Below are 17,754 nucleotides of genomic sequence, written 5' to 3' on the forward strand. Positions count from 1 at the left end.
AGAATGAATCCTCAAAGAACTCAGCATCTCTAGATTCCAAAATTATATTTTGGCTAACGGTCTCTGTAGATTCCATCGTTAGAAATCTATAGGCCTTGCTATGTTGGGCATAGCCAATGAAAATACATTCAATTGCCTTTTCACCTAATTTAGGTCTTTTAGGATCAGTTAATCTTACCAATGCTCCACATCCCCATATTTTGAAATATCCAAGAGAAGGTTTTCTCTTCATCCAATATTCATAGGGAGTGATATTAGTCTTTTTATGGGGAATACGGTTAAGTATATGACAAGCAGTCATTAATGCTTCCCCCCATAAATTCTTTGGTAAGTCAGAAGTAAGTAAAAGTGTATTCACCATTTCTGTTAGAGTCCTATTTTTCCTTTCTGCTACTCCATTCTGTTGAGGACTATAGGGTGCCGTTGTTTGATGGATAATTCCATAAACTTCACAAAAATCATCAGTGGAGAAGTATTCTCTTCCCCTATCAGTTCATAAGATTTTAATCTTACGATCCAATTGGTTTTTCACTTCGGCTTTGTAGATTTTGAATTTCTCCAAAGCCTCATCTTTAATCCTTAACAGATATACATATGTGTATTTTGAACAGTCATCTATAAATGTGATGAAATATCTTTTACCACCTCTAGTTAGAATACCTTCTAACTCACACAAATCAGAATGTACTAATTCTAAGAGTTGTGTATTCCTTTCTACTTTCTTAAAAGATTTCCTAGCAATTTTAGACTTGATGTATACAGAACATTTGTCATGACTAGAAGATGTGCATTCTGGTAATAAACCTAATTTAACCATATTTCTCATGCACTTATAATTAACATGCCCAAGTCTAGAATGCCATGTATCAAAAGTAGAAATAATGTAAGCAGAAGATGAGTTTTCATTAATCATATTAAATTTATACATCCCGTTCGATGCATATCCTTTCCCAACATAAACTCCCCCTTTGGATACTATGATATTCCCTGACTCAAACAGGATTTTAAATCCATGTTTGTCAAGCAAGCTTACAGACATTAAGTTCTTCCTAATATCAGGAACATGAAGTACATCATTCAAAATAAGCTTTTTCCCTGATGTGAGATTCAGAACCACTGTGCCTTTACCTATGACCTTAGTAGTTGAAGAATTTCCCATAAAGAGATCTTGTCCATCTGCTATAGGTTCATAAACTTTGAACAAATTCTTGTTCTTGGCAACATGTTTGGTTGCACCGGAATCGATCCACCATTCCTCATCATCACCCACTGCATATACCTCAGATATCATAGCAGCCCAGTCATCATTGTCAACCATGTTGGCTTGGTCCTTTTGTTGCTTCTCCTTGATATAAACTCTGCACTGTTTCTTGAAATGATCGGCTTTTTTGCATTTCCAGCAAGCCGCTTTGGGGTTAATAAATGTACCCTTTTTCTTCTCAGAAACAGTGCCTTTCCCATCATACTTTCTCTTCTTGCCCTTAGAAGATGCATTTTCTATGACATGAGCCTTTGGAGATTTTTCCTCCAATTCAAGTTTATCTAGTTTGCGAGAATTCTCTTCAACTTGGATATATTTAATCAACTCTTGCATAGTCATTGCATCCTTCTTCTATTTCAACTCTTTTCGACAATCTTTCCAAGCAAAAGGTAACTTTAAAATAATAGATGACACTTGGAAAGATTCGTCAAGAGAATGACCCTCAGAGATGATTTGATTCATGAGACCTTGCAACTCATAGGTTTGTGAAATAATAGACTTATCTCCTACCATCATATAATCAAACAACTTACTTATAAGAAACTTCTTGTTGTCAGCATCCTCAATTTTGTACTTTTTGTCGAGATCCTCCCATAGTTCTCTCGACTTGCTGTCTGTAAATTTGGGCTCATACACATCATAAAGTGTGTTTGATAACCCATTGAGGATGTAGCCCTTGCACATGAAGTCGTCTTGCTCCCACTTTTGGCGCTACTGTTTCTGCACCGATGTCTCTCCACTTGAAGCTTCTGCAGTGGTGTCTGTCGGTGTCGGTGCTACTGGCTTCTCTTCGTTCAGGACATGAGCAAGTTTCAAAGCAGTGAGGAAGAAATACATCTTCCCTTTCCAACGTTTGAAAAATGACCCATCAAACTTCTCAAGTTTGCTTATCTCGTTCCCAGTTATCTTCATGATTGCAGTCTCCTCCATTGAACAAATACTGTCTTAAGATTGTTAGAAACCTGAACAAAAAAAGGAGAGGACTGAAAGATGGCCTGAGTCGAACGAAATCCTTCTGTCCTTAAGATAGTATTTGCACCCTCCTAATCCTGCAAAGGGTTGCAGCAAACCTGCCTCCCAAGATAAATCAGGCGGACTGTTACTGGTTGCAGGGACAGTAACACTGCGAAGCTATCAGAGCTTTTTTTTTTTTTATATATATCTGGACTGAGAGAATTCGTGGCCCATTTATAGGCCCACAAGGCCTGTTCGGATGGGTCACACCCATTGGCTCATATGGCTTGACCTGACAGGTCATGACTATTGGGCTGGGCTCCCTTGGCTGTTCGTGTGGGCTGCAACTCTTGGGGTCAATGTTAAACCAAGGGTTGCACTCCCTCTTCGATCAGCCAACGATCCAACGGTCGAATCGATCCTAAGCACCCTTTGATCAGACACCATCGATCCCAAAAAGATTAAGACGACATACTGCGATGATGCGCACGTGCGAAGTGCAAAGTGTGCCATCAAAGCCCCAAATTGTGCCTCACGCACGCGCACGTGCACACCCACACGCGTACGCGCTCGGACGATTACTATCCTCGCTCGTAAGTGCACCGTACAATCTCTTCTAGCATTACATGTGATAATAATAACTACTTACTACTAACACCTATAAACCCAATGAGCTTTCCTTTCATAGCCGATGTGGGACTAAAAGTCCACATCAATGAAAAATTCCAACAATAAATCTATACCACTTTCTCCTACGCCCTAAAGTGCAGCAATCTTTACTGATTACTCTATGACAGAGTAGAGGGGAACGCGGCCCTGTCTCAGAATTTCACCCTCTGTGTTAAACAAGATTTACCAGAATCACAAAAACATAGCAAGACCCTTGAATCCAAGTATCCCCAGATCATAAAAACTTCCCAAGACACCATGAATCCAAGTATACACAGGTCACAAAAACTTCCCAAGACCCCAAAATCCATAAAAAAAAAAAAAATACCCACAAATCATACAAAATCCCTAAAATCCATACCTAAAATAGAGAGAGAGGTACAAGGCAGGAATATTATTGTTAAACCCCAGAAGATCTTTATCTCCCTTTCCGATTAGAATTCTCATGTACCAACAACATCGCAGAGTATGAAGCATGTGTGATTGGCCTCGAGGCTACCATGGCATTGGGAATCAAGAAGTTGAAAGTTTATGGGGATTCGTCAATCGTAATCTGTCAAACTCAAGGGAGATGGAAGACAAAAGACGAAAAGCTAAAACCTTATCAAGAACACTTGGAGGGGATGATCAAGAACTTCGAAGAAATCACATTCGAGTATTTGCCAAGAGTCAACAACAGATTTGCAGATGCTTTGGCCACCCTCGCCTCAATGGTTGAGTGCAGCTCAAATACCCAAATCCAACCATTTCTGGTGGACAAGAGATGTGAGCCGGCATATGAAGAATCAGTGAATGTCTTGATAGCTGATGGGAAAGTGTGGTTCACACCCATAGTTGACTTCATCAGAGAAAGGAGGTATCATGAACATTTCACGATGGGAGAAAAGAAGCGGCTATGAAAGTATGCCATGCAATTCATGCTCCAAGGAGACTTGTTGTACAAAAGATCTTACGATGGCATACAACTGCTCTGTGTAGATGAGGAACAAGCTCAAACAATCATGAAAAAATCCATTAGGGAATCTGTGGACCGCGTATGAATGCCAGAATGTTTGCCAAGAAGATCCTAAGACTGGGGTATTATTGAGCAACCATGGAAGAAGATTGTGCCATGTTCGTGAGAAGATGCCACAACTGCCAAATATTTGCCAACGTTATCCACCATTCCTCCCATGGAACTCCATTCATTGAATTGTCCCTGGCCATTCTCCACATGGGGCATCGACATCATAGGGAAGGTGACACTGAAAGCGTCCAATGGACATGAATTCATTCTCGTCGCCATAGATTATTTCACTAAATGGGTGGAAGCACAAGCTTACGCCATCTTGACTGCTGCAAAAGTAGCAAAATTCATCAAGGAAAATATCATATGTAGATACAGAGTGCCACATGCCCTCATATCTGATCAGGGAGAACATTTCTTGGGAAAAATGGATAAATTTTGCGCCAGGTTTGGTATCAAGAGACACCGGTGCACGACTTACAGACCACAGACTAACGGAGCAGTGGAAGCAGCCAACAAAAATGTCAAAGTCATATTGCAGAAAATGGCTGATACTCATAAAGATTGGGTAGACAAGCTTCCATATGCGTTATGGGCTTATCGGACGTCCATTCGAACTCCTACTGGGGCAACTCCTTTTTCATTGGTCTATATGGAATGGAAGTAGTATTACCTGTGGGAATCCAAGTACCATCCCTCAGAGTATTGATGGACTGGAAATTACCCGAAGGAGAATGGATGCAAGAAAGGCATGATGAGCTCAACCTGCTAGATGAGAGAAGGATGAAAGTCATGGATCAGCTTAAAAAGTACAAACTCAGAATAGCGAGAGCCTTCAACAAAGGAGTTCGCCTGCGAAACATCGAAGAAGGAGATTTGGTTCTTCGGGCACCTGTCCATGACCCAAGTGGCAAGTTCAGGCCAAATTGGAGTGGACCTTATCAAGTAAAGTAAATCCTAACTGGGCAAGCTGTTCAACTCGTGGATCTTGTTGGAGAAGACGTCAAGGGCCTTATCAACATGTACCAATTCAAGAAGTATTTTGTGTAGCCGTCAGGTCTACATAAACTACGTTTGACCTGATTCCTTTTCAAAGGATACGTAGGCAACTTGGCATGCTCAAGTGCGGTCACAACAACCCTTCATCAAGGGCATATTCCAAAACCCGCTACTCGGCAATTTCCTTCATCCATCCAAAAAAAATCCCGTCGTCCAACAAAAATCTGCAATCCAACATCTACTCGTGTGTTACTAGTAGGAGCTGACTAGTCCTTGAGTCCAAAAATATATAAAGAAAAAGAGAAAAAGAGAGATCTTTTCCAGTTTACTAAGGAGTTCTTTGGTGGGGTACATACAATATGCATTCCCCAAAGAAGGTAACTCTCGACGAGATTTTACGTAAATGGACCATAGACATGAGTTCGGAAGATCCAACCGCTTTGGAAGATGTATACCTACTAATCCTTGGAAGGATTATGTATGTGGAGATCCATCATGACATACTTTGGCAAGTATACCAATGTTGGGATCCAGAACTGCACGTTTTCAGATTTGGAGATGTGAAGATAACCCCCACAGTTGAAGAATTTTGAGCTTGCATGCTCTCACCGCAATCAGGAAGACTTTTTCGTCCCCCTCTACGCAACAGCTATGAAGAAGTTCTGCAAGATTTCTTCAGATGGCCCAAGAAGGAAGTCAAAAAGGTCATAGAATATGGCAGAGTTGACATTATGAAAGTAGCAAGAATCTTGTCCAAGTAGGAAAGTGTCGAAAAAACTCAACAAGAGAATAGGATGAAAGCATATTTATTTTACATGATTGGGAGATACTTGCTGCGCACCCCGAGAAAAGGTATTCTCCCTGTAATGGCCGACATTGTTTAGCAACTTCTAGAAGTATGTGATATCACCCTACAGTGCTAGTTGAGACTTTCAAAGGTCTGGATGACATGAGTGCTTCCCAAAAATATGGCACAGATTATTGTGTAGGATCCCCTGCAATTTTACAAGTGTGGCTGCTGGAAAGGCTACGATTGGTCCAATCAATACCCGACGCCACGCTGCACTTGAAGTACTTCTGAATCTGAAGAGAAACGATAGAGTTTCATGTGATCAAGGATTGGAGGAAATATTTGGAAGAAAGAATGGACGAGACGATTCAGTGGAACTACCATTGGTGGAATACAGAAACCCCAGCCTTCAAAATTCAGGATTATGATTATGTGTGGTTGATGGGTTTGACTCATACCACCTTCTACCTACCTCATCTTGCAATCATGCAATGTCATTTGGCTTTGAAGGAAGCAATGATGAAGTTTCGACCACTAGAAGAGTTAACGACGAAGATCGTAAATCTACTAGATGAATTGTGGATGAAATATGTAATCGAGGGGTGACCTCATTGGATTATGTTTTGTTTTCATCATTCTCTTTTCCATTGTCGTACCCTCTTTTCTGTTGCCATACCATTTCCATGCATGTAACAATCAAGGATTAAATGAAAAACGTTTGGGATTGTGCCTTGCAAAGAAAAAAGTAATTTTTTCAAGGTAATTAACCTACTCTGTTCATAAGACAAAAAAAAAAAAATACAACATCTAAAATTCAAACAACACTCTAAAATCCATAGAACCTAAAAATCCATACAAAAAAAGAGTATGTTCAATAACTGGGGAGGGGGAGAAAGCTAATTCTCGCCGCCAAAGGATGTGGCCTCGCTATCGGCCACCAGGATGAGCTCGTAATCACCATCGTCACCGTCATCATCATCGTCATCATCACCCCACGCCGGGGATGGCGATCGCAAGAGTCCTGCATGTGCTAGCTGCCTTCGAAGGCACCTGTTCTCCTCAGAATACCCCTGACAGTATTGGTCGAAGTGGTCCCGAGATTCCCTCATCTCGTTGAGTTGATCGCTCTAAAAGAGAAAGGGACCGAGATTACTTCAAGAAAAGGGAAAAGATTCCAAAGAAAGAAGGGAAAATGTCAAAAGATACAGAAGAGGAATTACTCACCAACCGCTGGATGTCACATATCCTATCATGGAACTTTTCGTCCACACTCGCCTGCATCCAGCACATGTCGGCGTATCTCTTAGTACTGATCTGTTATGATGATACCGAGCAAAGGTCAGCCAAGACCAAGGAATTAATCATAAAGTGAAAAAGAAGAGAAGAGGTAACTTACCCCAGCAAAAGGAATCGGGAGTCCCAAGTCATGATCAGAAACTCGGCAAGTGGGGAGGACGGTCTGGAGACTGATATCAAACCTAGAAGGGATGGCCCACCCCCTGTACCCTGGGATGAGATCGCCCATCTACACGATAGGCAAGTCAACACCGGCAGCATGGGAAGGGCGAGAGCTCACATTTCAGCCACATGGGGGAGGCAATCCGTACTCGTCAGGAATCAGGCGATGACCAGGGTACTGCAAAAAGGAAGAAAGAAAAGAAGAGACAAGATTGTCAATTTCAAAAAAAGAGAGATAGAAAATGTCACAAAAGGAGATAAGGTTCAAGGAAATACCACAGGACCCTCCTGGGTCAAGCGAACGCAGACGATCTCCCGATAAAGAAAGTCTTGGTAATTCAGGTTCACCACAACCAGCTCTGAAGTTGCAATCCCAACCCTCAAGGCCTCAATGTCAAGAGATAAGAGAGGAGAGCGCATATGAGCAGGGGGAGGCCGAGGCACCATTTGAGTAGGATGCCACTAGCTGGTCACCCTCTCCCCAAGATAGAGCTCCACCCCAGAAGGACCCTCAAAGGCTATCCACTTCTGGACAAGCCCACAATCGAACCGGTACTCCTCCAGGTCATTGGGATACACAATCTACTCCTCATCGTAGGGCTGCCAGCAAATCTGCCAACAGAATCATTTCAGTTAAACAAGAAAAGGGGAATCAGTTCAGAAAGAAAAAAAAAGGCTGAGAGAAGTTTCTTTGATCATTACCCGAATAACTGCCAAGTCATTGAGCTGAAGACGTACTTGTAGCTCATCGATGAGAGAACACCCGGCCTTCCCCCAATGAGTCACTGGGGATGTAAAGAGCCGACTCGTCAGGGAGACTAGGGGCGTGAATCCCTAGAACCTCATAGCACCAGACCTGTTAAGAAAATAGCAATATCAAGAACCAAACAAAGATTGAAGGCTAAAAGAAAAAAAAAAAAAAAAAAAAAAAGAGGGATTAGGGGAGCGAAGCATACCCAAAGAACGTAGGCGCAGCCGGTCAAGCCAGGGGTGCCAAAGGCAAGACGATCTAACATCCTCAAAAAGTGAGCATAGGGCAGCATCGAATCCTTAAAGAAATAAGCAAGAAGAGTATCTGTGCGGCTTCGCCCATCACAGAAAAGGACATTGGAGACAAGATAAAGGAGAAAACTCCTAGCAACTTGGTCCAATAACTCCCTGGGGGAGTTGTCATCAATCATATGGTTGTCCCACTCCTTCTTCAAGGTGGACAAGAGAATGATACGAGAGGTCACTTTGAAACCCAGGAGATTCCCAATATCCTTAAGGGATCTCGTCTCAAGGGAAGGATTCATGGAAATGGGTCTCCTAGAGAAGGGGATCCCTGTAATCATGAAGAAGTCCAGAGGGGTGATGGTTACCTCCCCGACAGGTAGATGAAATGTGTGAGTCGACGGCCACCAGCGGTCTGCCAAAGCATGAACTATGGGAGTATCCAACTTGGGTGAAACTACCTGAGCAATACGACCCAAGCCAGGTGATCCAAGGATCGAATGACAATGGGTGATCAGCAGATCAAATGGCGAAGGGCAATCCAAGGATCAGATGACAATGGGTGATCAATGGATCAAATTGCAATGGGCAATCCAAGGATCGAATAACAATAAGTGATCAACAGATTAAATGGCAATGGGTGATCTAAGGATCGGATAACAACAAGTGATCAACGGATCAAATGGCAATGAGCGATCCAAGGACCGAATAACAATGGGTGATCAACATCAAATGGCAATGGGCGATCCAAGGATTGGATGACAAAGAGTGACCAATGGATCAAATGGCAATGGGTAATCCACGGATCAGATAACAACGGGTGATCAACATATCAAATGGCAACGGGCGATCCAAGGATCGAATGACAACGGGTGAACGGATGTCAAAAAGGGTAATGGTTTTGAGTAACGCCGTTGAATTCTGATTTATGAGCGACACTCGGTAGGAAATCTGACTTTGAGTAACGTTCGGCAAGAATTTTTAATTTTGAGCAATGCTCGACAAAGTTTTGAGTTTGAGCATCGCTCGATCGAAAGCCTGATTTTGAGCACCGCTTGACAGGAGTTTTTGGTTTTGAGCAACGCTCAACAAAGTTTGACTTTGAGCATCGCTCAACAAGGTTTTGAGTTTGAGCATCGCTCGATCAAAAATGCATCGTGGCCAAATTTCTCTTGGAGATGTACGATGAGATGGCATCGTGACCGAATTTTTGAAAATGTGCTATGAGACAGCATTGGGACTGAATTTTTTAAAATGCACAATGAGACGGCATCATGATCAAATTTTTGAAAAATGTGCAATGAGATGGCATCGCGACCAATTCTTTTAGAAAATGTACAATGAGACGGCATCGCGACCAATTTTGGAAAATATATGATGAGATGGCATCATGACCAATTTTGGAAAACATACGATGAGATGGCATCATAACCTATTTTTGGAAAACGTATAATGAGATGGCATCGTGACCAATTTTTGGAAAATGTACGATGAGATGGCATCGCGACCAATTTTGCAAAAATGTACGATGAGATGGCATCGCGACCAATTTTTTGGAAAATGTACGATGAGATGGCATCACGACCAATTTTTGATAAAATGTACGATGAGATGGCATCGTGACCAAATTTTGATAAAATGTACAATGAGATGGCATCGCGACTAATTTGGAAAATTGTACGATGAGATGGCATCGCGACCAATTTTGGAATAATGTACGATGAGATGGCATCTCGACCAATTTGGGAGAAAAGTACGATGAGATGGCATTGTTTCCAATTTTGGAAAAATGTACAATGAGATGGCATCGCGACCAATTTTTTGAAAAATGTACGATGAGATGGCATCGTGACCAACTTTTTTTTTTTCTTGGCGACACTGCCATGAGGGGCTGCCATGAAGGGGGCGAGAGGCGGAACTCGAGAGCTGGCGGAGCTAGGTCTGCTTTCTCTGAAGAAATGAGCTGCCTTTTATAGAGAGAGAGGTCGGCTACGGATTCCAAAATTTTATTTCAATTCCGGAATAGTAACTGCTGACGTATGCTGACGTAGGGCGGTGGGTACTATTCAGCACTGTTCATGGGTCCAGATGATGTCATGGGTGACGTAGGGCGGCGGCACTGTTCATGTGGGACCATGGTGATGACATCAGGGATGACGTTAGTCTGATCCGAGGTTGATGTCATCTTCGTCGTGACCGGCAAAGAGAGGATTGGGCTCGTTGAGGAGAGCAGCAGCGGCGGCTTCTTGAGCAGCAAGTTCTGCGGCGTCGGCTGCAGCCATGGTTTCAATGGCTTCGGCAACATCGGCAAGGAGAGTGCCAGGGATGTCGAGGACGGGAGAAAGTGTCTGGAGCTGGTCGATCAGTTGGAATGTATCGGCAGCAACTTCATCAGGGATCTCGTAATCCATCACCCTGACAAGCTTGCAGAAGATGTCAGTTTCAACCTCACCAAGATTAAGCTTAATAATTTAAATGAATTTGAAGCTTTTTCTAAAAAATACATGTATCTTTTTCAATTATTAGATCCTACCAAATCTGATTATTGGAAGGAACAGTTCTTTCCTAAACTCCCTCCTCCTTGGGATGAACTATGTCACACGACATACCCAGGTTTCATCAACGATTCCAAATCTGTTGATACCCTTGGCAACCGAATCAATTTCGTGTTTCGCCATATCTTAGATCACTGTTTAAAGGCACGAGCTGCCAAACAGTTAAAACAGAAGGTCTCCCCTGGCCTCTGTAAGGATCTTCTCTAAAACGAATTTGAGTTTGGTACCAAGCCATCTCATTTTTCGAAACCCAAGTCTTTAAAATCCTTTCCTTTCCATTCCAAGAAACGAAGGTATCATTGGAAGAAATTCCATAAAAAAGACTTTCCAAAGGACTTTTCTTCGTCCAAGAACAAACGTTTCACCAAAAAACGTTTTGTTTCCAAACGTCTCCCTTACACTGGTAAAAAGGACAAATCTCAATGTACCTGCTACCTCTGTAATGAAAAGGGCCATTTTGCCAATGAATGCCCTAACAAATCTAAGAATGCCCGTAAAATGATTCGTTGGACAACCGTTAGGATGTGTGAGTCCAAGAGCTTCTTTGTGTAAGGCGATCAAGGACTGTTTGTAGAGGCTTTCCGCATGGATCTGCAAATTAGCAATATGCAGGGCTTCGGCTTCATCTGTAACCAGAGTAGGGTTGGTGAAGGCGTAGCAAGCGGCAGGGCGGAGATGCCAGAGGCGATAGGGCTGGAAGAAGCGTTCGCGTTCACACCCGTGAGGTCTGTGTAGATGGTGAAGTCAAGTCCACGAGAAAATCTCCAATTGGCGACAGCATGGGAGACCATAGTTCTGATCATCATGGGCAATTGGTCGAGGACAGTAGTATTATCACTAGAGAAGACCAGTTGGCCTACTAGTCCCCATTCAACAGCAGCAATACTCCATGGTTCGGAGCCAGGGTAGAAGATAAGACGTCTTGATTATGTTGTTCATCCGTATTATATTTTTGGGAAATTCCAAAGATAAAATCTTGATATCATTGGTATTGGGCATGATCACAATGACGTTGAATCATTGGAAATATTTCCTGGGAGAATTTCTTTAGCTTTTAAATATAAACAGATTTTGTATGCTTTATGGAAGAGAGCATCTTTTAAATGATCTTCGATACAATCTGCAATCTGAAGAAAGCTGTGTACTTTCTCAGGGGAAGTAACATCGTCCCAATCAGTTTGTCTAATTGAGTCGAGTACAATAGACTGAAGGCTAAGCTGCTTGGCATAGAAAGATCCAAGAGCCTTGGAGAAGGCGGTAAGAGCAGTACGAAACGGCTTTTTCTGGCCGGCAACCTGCGTCTTCCACAAAGTATTCAACTGATGGTACCACTTGGTAGGTATGCCATCGTGATGAAAGAAATCAGTGGTGTTGGAGACCGACTGACCAAATTGTGAAGGCGGAATATTAGCCGCTGATTGTTGTTGTACAATCTGGGAGTAGCTGGCTGGGGGTATATTCCACAAATAAAAAGGATCCTGACTGTCCTGTTCTTGACTATTTCCGGGGAAGAAATAGGGACTAAATGGCTGAGAAGGGGAAGGAGAGAATTCCGCTGTTGTGGCAGGAACTCGAGTGTAACCAGGGGGAGTCCATTGGGTAGGTACTGCCGCTGTTACTTGGGGTTCTCTAATGAGAATACCACCACGGGGGGTAGGGAGTAAGCCAAGAGAAGAGGCTTTCTTTTTGCTCTTGCGATGTGGTGTCGCGTGAGCTTTACCTTTACCCTTATCAGGGGGTTGCCGAGGATTCATGATGTCGGCGGCCTGCTAAGATAATCAGCCAAAAAATTGTCAGTGCCTTTAACATGTACAATTTCATACTGATATTGGTTAATCAGATTGGCCCAATTAATACGGCGAGAATTAGTTTCTTTGATTTTGGTTTTAAGAAAATCACGAACCGCTTGATTATCAGTTCTAATAAGAAACTTCTCAGGTAAAAGATAAATTCTAAACCGTTGAATAGCATTGACAATGGCAAGAATTTCTTTTTCATAAATATTATAATTCTGTTGAGCCGGGGTAAACTTGCCAGAGTTGTATCCGCAAATTTGCTCATCAGAAGGGTTTTTAAGGGGTCGTGCTTTCAGGACACATCCCCAATGTTCATTGCTAGCATCAGTCTCTAAGATCAAGAGATCACCAGCAAGAGGGAAGTAAACAGACGGGCAAGATTGGGTAATCTCGGTCTGTATGTCAAGGACGATCTGTGTGTCAGATGGGGTCCAAGAAAAGTCAACATCTTTTTTCAATTTTAATAAAAGACTTTTTTCTTTAGTTGAGAGGTCTTTTATGTAATTGCGTCCATAGTTTAAGATACCTAGGAACTGTTGGAGATGCTGTTTGTCACGGAGGACAGAGGGAAAATCCTTAATTTTAATCAGGATGTGATCTTGGAGTTGGAGGCCTTGATCACTAAGGATGAGACCAAGAAATTCGATTCGAGTTTTTTCGAGTTCGATTTTCGTGGGAGAAAGAATTATTCCATGTGTGAGGAATAAATCACTGATGATACGAAGGTGTTTCGTATGCTCAGTAAGGGAGTCGGAGAAGACGAGAATGTCGTCTTTGGAATCAATCCAACGTTGAAAAATCTGAGGGGCAGTACATAATCCGAAGGGCATAACCGTCCATTGATAATGGCGATTAAAAGGAGTTGAAAAAGCTGTGAGAGGTTTGGATTCCTCAGTGAGCTTAATTTGCCAGAAGCCAGATTTTAAGTCAAATTTACTGTAAATCTTAGCCTGTTTGGCACGGTGAATAAGAACGTCTTTTCGCGGAATGAAGTATCCGTCGAAGACTATGTGTTGGTTTAACCGTTTATAGTTTATAACCATACGGGCTTTGCCACGTTTTATTTCCGCATGATTGCGTACCATAAAAGTAGGGCAAGAGTGAGGACTTGTTGAAGGTTCAATAAGTCGGAGAGCCAATAATTCGGAGATCTGTTTATCGAATTCTTCGATATCGGCTTTGATATAGAGGATGGGTTTTACCCGAATAATCGTGTTAGGATTAGTCAGTTGGATAGAACACCAACGAGGGTTTTTTTCCCAATGAAGGAGGGGTTGGTCAGTAAAGTGAGAAGAGAGTTTGTCAAGGAGCCAATGAGAAATGGCAGAGGTGACAGACTGTGACCGATCAATAGAGAGAACCTGTTGGAGAACGGAAGAAGAAATCCGTTGGGGGATAAAACTAAAATCATCACAAACAGATTTGTGAGATAGGAGTAAGGGAAGAGAAATAGCACCAGAAGGATGGTGTATTTGAACAGAATCAGAATGCAAGATGAACGGTAGATACTTATGCATAAAGTTCGTACCAAGGATAAAATCACCATGCATAGTGGAAAAACAAGTAATTTTTGGAATTATAAATCGCTTGTTTTGGAAGAAGATTGGGATATTGTGAGCTCTATACTCAAGGGTCGTTGTGGGACCCGAAACACCACTAATGTACGTGGGTTGTTCCAATTTTTTCCAAAGATGACCAGGAAGTGCAGTTGATTTACAAATGCAGCCGGTAGCACCGGTATCCATGAGGACATCGAGAGTATATGGTTTAAAACCAGAAAAATCAAAATGGCCCTTAACATAGATGTAGTTTTTGGGGTTTTGATTAGATTGAAAGAAAATATCGGTATCGGAGGTGACGTACCGATGAAAGATATTAGTGACAGCAGTAGAATCGGTGTCAGAAAAATCTTTACGGAGGGGAGCTTTGAATGCTCGAGCAGAAGGAGGTATCCAGTTCTGCGGGTTAAATCCAGGCATATTGCGTGGAATATATGAAGAAACTGAATGGCGAGAAGAAGAGCCAATCGAGGTATTAGATGAGCCAGGTATGGCGGATCTAAGCGAAGGAGTACTCGAAGTTCGAGCAGGAGAAGGAGAACCAGTAGAACGTCGGCGGAAATAGATATTATTTCCAGAAGCCTGTAGTTCAAAGGTAGGAGGAGAAGGAGCAGTGATATTTTGAGGGGTATCAAGAATATCCGAGAGCATCCATTCCTGGGGTAGTTGGATATCATGCCAATCGAGTAAACGAGGTTGAATCTCGTGTTCGAAAGGTTTTGGTTCGAAGAGTTCGACGAACCGTTTATCCGGAAGAGGCAATAGTTTGGTTGAAGTAACGTTAGTTAATTCGTGCAAACATTTCCAGCTAACAGCGATGTTATGGCTGTCGGCCTTCATGCCAGTCCATTGGGTCTTAATTTTAAGAACCACTGAATCACAAAGATTGGGATCCTGGACAGAGAGGAAGAAGTTGGGTCGGAGTTTGAACCAGACCGAACCGTGAATAAGGTTGGACTCAATTCCACCGATTAAGGCATTAATTGGGTCAGAAAGGAATCTTTTGTCAAAGACAGCAATGATAACAGGAGTATCGATGCCTTGACGAAAGAGAGCAGTGAGTTCAATCTGAATGAGACCAATATGAATGTATCTCAAACGAGGATGTTTGGCTACTAATCGTTGGATTTGAGCCGGATTGAACAGGGAGATCTCAAGAGACGCATCATCTGTAGACTGAGCAGTGGAATTGCCACTTGCTTGGTCAAAGAAACGTCGAGACCAGAGGTTAAGCCGGGAAAGCTTATAAACCTCGTCATGCTTAATGGATTTAAGCTTAGTGAAGAGATTAGGGTCAAAAGAGACATCTTCACGAATAAGGTGATTGAGAGAAACCGAGTCGTTTTCCGCAGAGGGAATCGGTGTGATTTCAACAGGAATCGAATCATCTTCCATAAAGATGAAATCGGACGAGTCGTCATCAGAATCAGAATAATCCGATTCAGAGAAGACTTCATAAAGAAGTTCTGTGGGGTCAGAAACTTCGGAGAAGAAAAGAATCTCGTAATTACATTCGTCTAGGTAACGAATCATTTTACGGGCATTCTTAGATTTGTTAGGGCATTCATTGGCAAAATGGCCCTTTTCATTACAGAGGTAGCAGGTACATTGAGATTTGTCCTTTTTACCAGTGTAAGGGAGACGTTTGGAAACAAAACGTTTTTTGGTGAAACGTTTGTTCTTGGACGAAGAAAAGTCCTTTGGAAAGTCTTTTTTATGGAATTTCTTCCAATGATACCTTCGTTTCTTGGAATGGAAAGGAAAGGATTTTAAAGACTTGGGTTTCGAAAAATGAGATGGCTTGGTACCAAACTCAAATTCGTTTTGGAGAAGATCCTTACAGAGGCCAGGGGAGACCTTCTGTTTTAACTGTTTGGCAGCTCGTGCCTTTAAACAGTGATCTAAGATATGGCGAAACACGAAATTGATTCGGTTGCCAAAGGTATCAACGGATTTGGAATCGTTGATGAAACCTGGGTATGTCGTGTGACATAGTTCATCCCAAGGAGGAGGGAGTTTAGGAAAGAACTGTTCCTTCGTATCATCAGTGATTTATTCCTCACACATGGAATAATTCTTTCTCCCACGAAAATCGAACTCGAAAAAACTCGAATCGAATTTCTTGGTCTCATCCTTAGTGATCAGGGCCTCCAACTCCAAGATCACATTCTAATTAAAATTAAGGATTTTCCCTCTGTCCTCCGTGACAAACAGCATCTCCAACAGTTCCTAGGTATCTTAAACTATGGACGCAATTACATAAAAGACCTCTCAACTAAAGAAAAAAGTCTTTTATTAAAATTGAAAAAAGATGTTGACTTTTCTTGGACCCCATCTGACACACAGATCGTCCTTGACATACAGACCGAGATTACCCAATCTTGCCCGTCTGTTTACTTCCCTCTTGCTGGTGATCTCTTGATCTTAGAGACAGATGCTAGCAATGAACATTGGGGATGTGTCCTGAAAGCACGACCCCTCAAAAACCCTTCTGATGAGCAAATTTGCGGATACAACTCTGGCAAGTTTACCCCGGCTCAACAGAATTATAATATTTATGAAAAAGAAATTCTTGCCATTGTCAATGCTATTCAACGGTTTAGAATTTATCTTTTACCTGAGAAGTTTCTTATTAGAACTGATAATCAAGCGGTTCGTGATTTTCTTAAAACCAAAATCAAAGAAACTAATTCTCGCCGTATTAATTGGGCCAATCTGATTAACCAATATCAGTATGAAATTGTACATGTTAAAGGCACTGACAATTTTTTGGCTGATTATCTTAGCAGGCCGCCGACGTCATGAATCCTCGGCAACCCCCTGATAAGGGCAAAGGTACAGCTCACACGACACCACATCGCAAGAGCAAAAAGAAAGCCTCTTCTCTTGGCTTACTCCCTACCCCCCGTGGTGGTATTCTCATTAGAGAACCCCAAGTAACAGCGGCAGTACCTACCCAATGGACTCCCTCTGGTTACACTCGAATTCCTGCCACAACAGCGGAATTCTCTCCTTCCCCTTCTCAGCCATTTAGTCCATATTTCTTCCCCGGAAATAGTCAAGAACAGGACAGTCAGGATCCTTTTTATTTGTGGAATATACCCCCAGCCAGCTACTCCCAGATTGTACAACAATCAGCGGCTAATATTCCGCCTTCAATTTTTGGTCAGTCGGTCTCCAACACCACTGATTTCTTTCATCACGATGGCATACCTACCAAGTGGTACCATCAGTTGAATACTTTGTGGAAGACGCAGGTTGCCGGCCAGAAAAAGTCGTTTCGTACTGCTCTTACCGCCTTCTCCAAGGCTCTTGGATCTTTCTATGCCAAGCAGCTTAGCCTTCAGTCTATTGTACTCGACTCAATTAGACAAACTGATTGGGACGATGTTACTTCCCCTGAGAAAGTACACAGCTTTCTTCAGATTGCAGATTGTATCGAAGATCATTTAAAAGATGCTCTCTTCCATAAAGCATACAAAATCTGCTTATATTTAAAAGCTAAAGAAATTCTCCCCCGGGAAATATTTCCAATGATTCAACGTCATTGTGATCATGCCCAATACCAGCGATATCAAGATTTTATGCTGGAATTTCCCAAAAATATAATACGGACTGAACAACATAATCAGCACCGTCTTATCTTCTACCCTGGCTCCGAACCATGGAGTATTGTTGCTGTTGAATGGGGACTAGTAGGCCAACTGGTCTTCT

At 42.3% G+C, this 17,754-nt stretch overlaps 1 protein-coding gene across 1 annotated transcript; it reads left to right on the plus strand.

Moving 5' to 3' along the window:
• The first annotated feature begins 3,384 nt into the window (after nt 1-3,384).
• LOC122648098 lies at nt 3,385-3,783 on the plus strand. The gene has a single exon (XM_043841358.1). The coding sequence runs from the start codon at nt 3,385-3,387 to the stop codon at nt 3,781-3,783; it is 399 nt and encodes a 132-aa protein (XP_043697293.1).
• The last annotated feature ends 13,971 nt before the right edge of the window (nt 3,784-17,754 follow it).

Source organism: Telopea speciosissima, unplaced genomic scaffold (genome assembly GCF_018873765.1).
Source record: "Telopea speciosissima isolate NSW1024214 ecotype Mountain lineage unplaced genomic scaffold, Tspe_v1 Tspe_v1.0461, whole genome shotgun sequence".
In the NCBI taxonomy this organism is placed as follows: Eukaryota; Viridiplantae; Streptophyta; class Magnoliopsida; order Proteales; family Proteaceae; genus Telopea; species Telopea speciosissima.

Coding starts and splice junctions, on each gene's coding strand:
- LOC122648098 (XM_043841358.1), top strand. CDS start 3,385: ATGGCATTGGGAATCAAGAAGTTGAAAGTTTATGGGGATTCGTCAATC.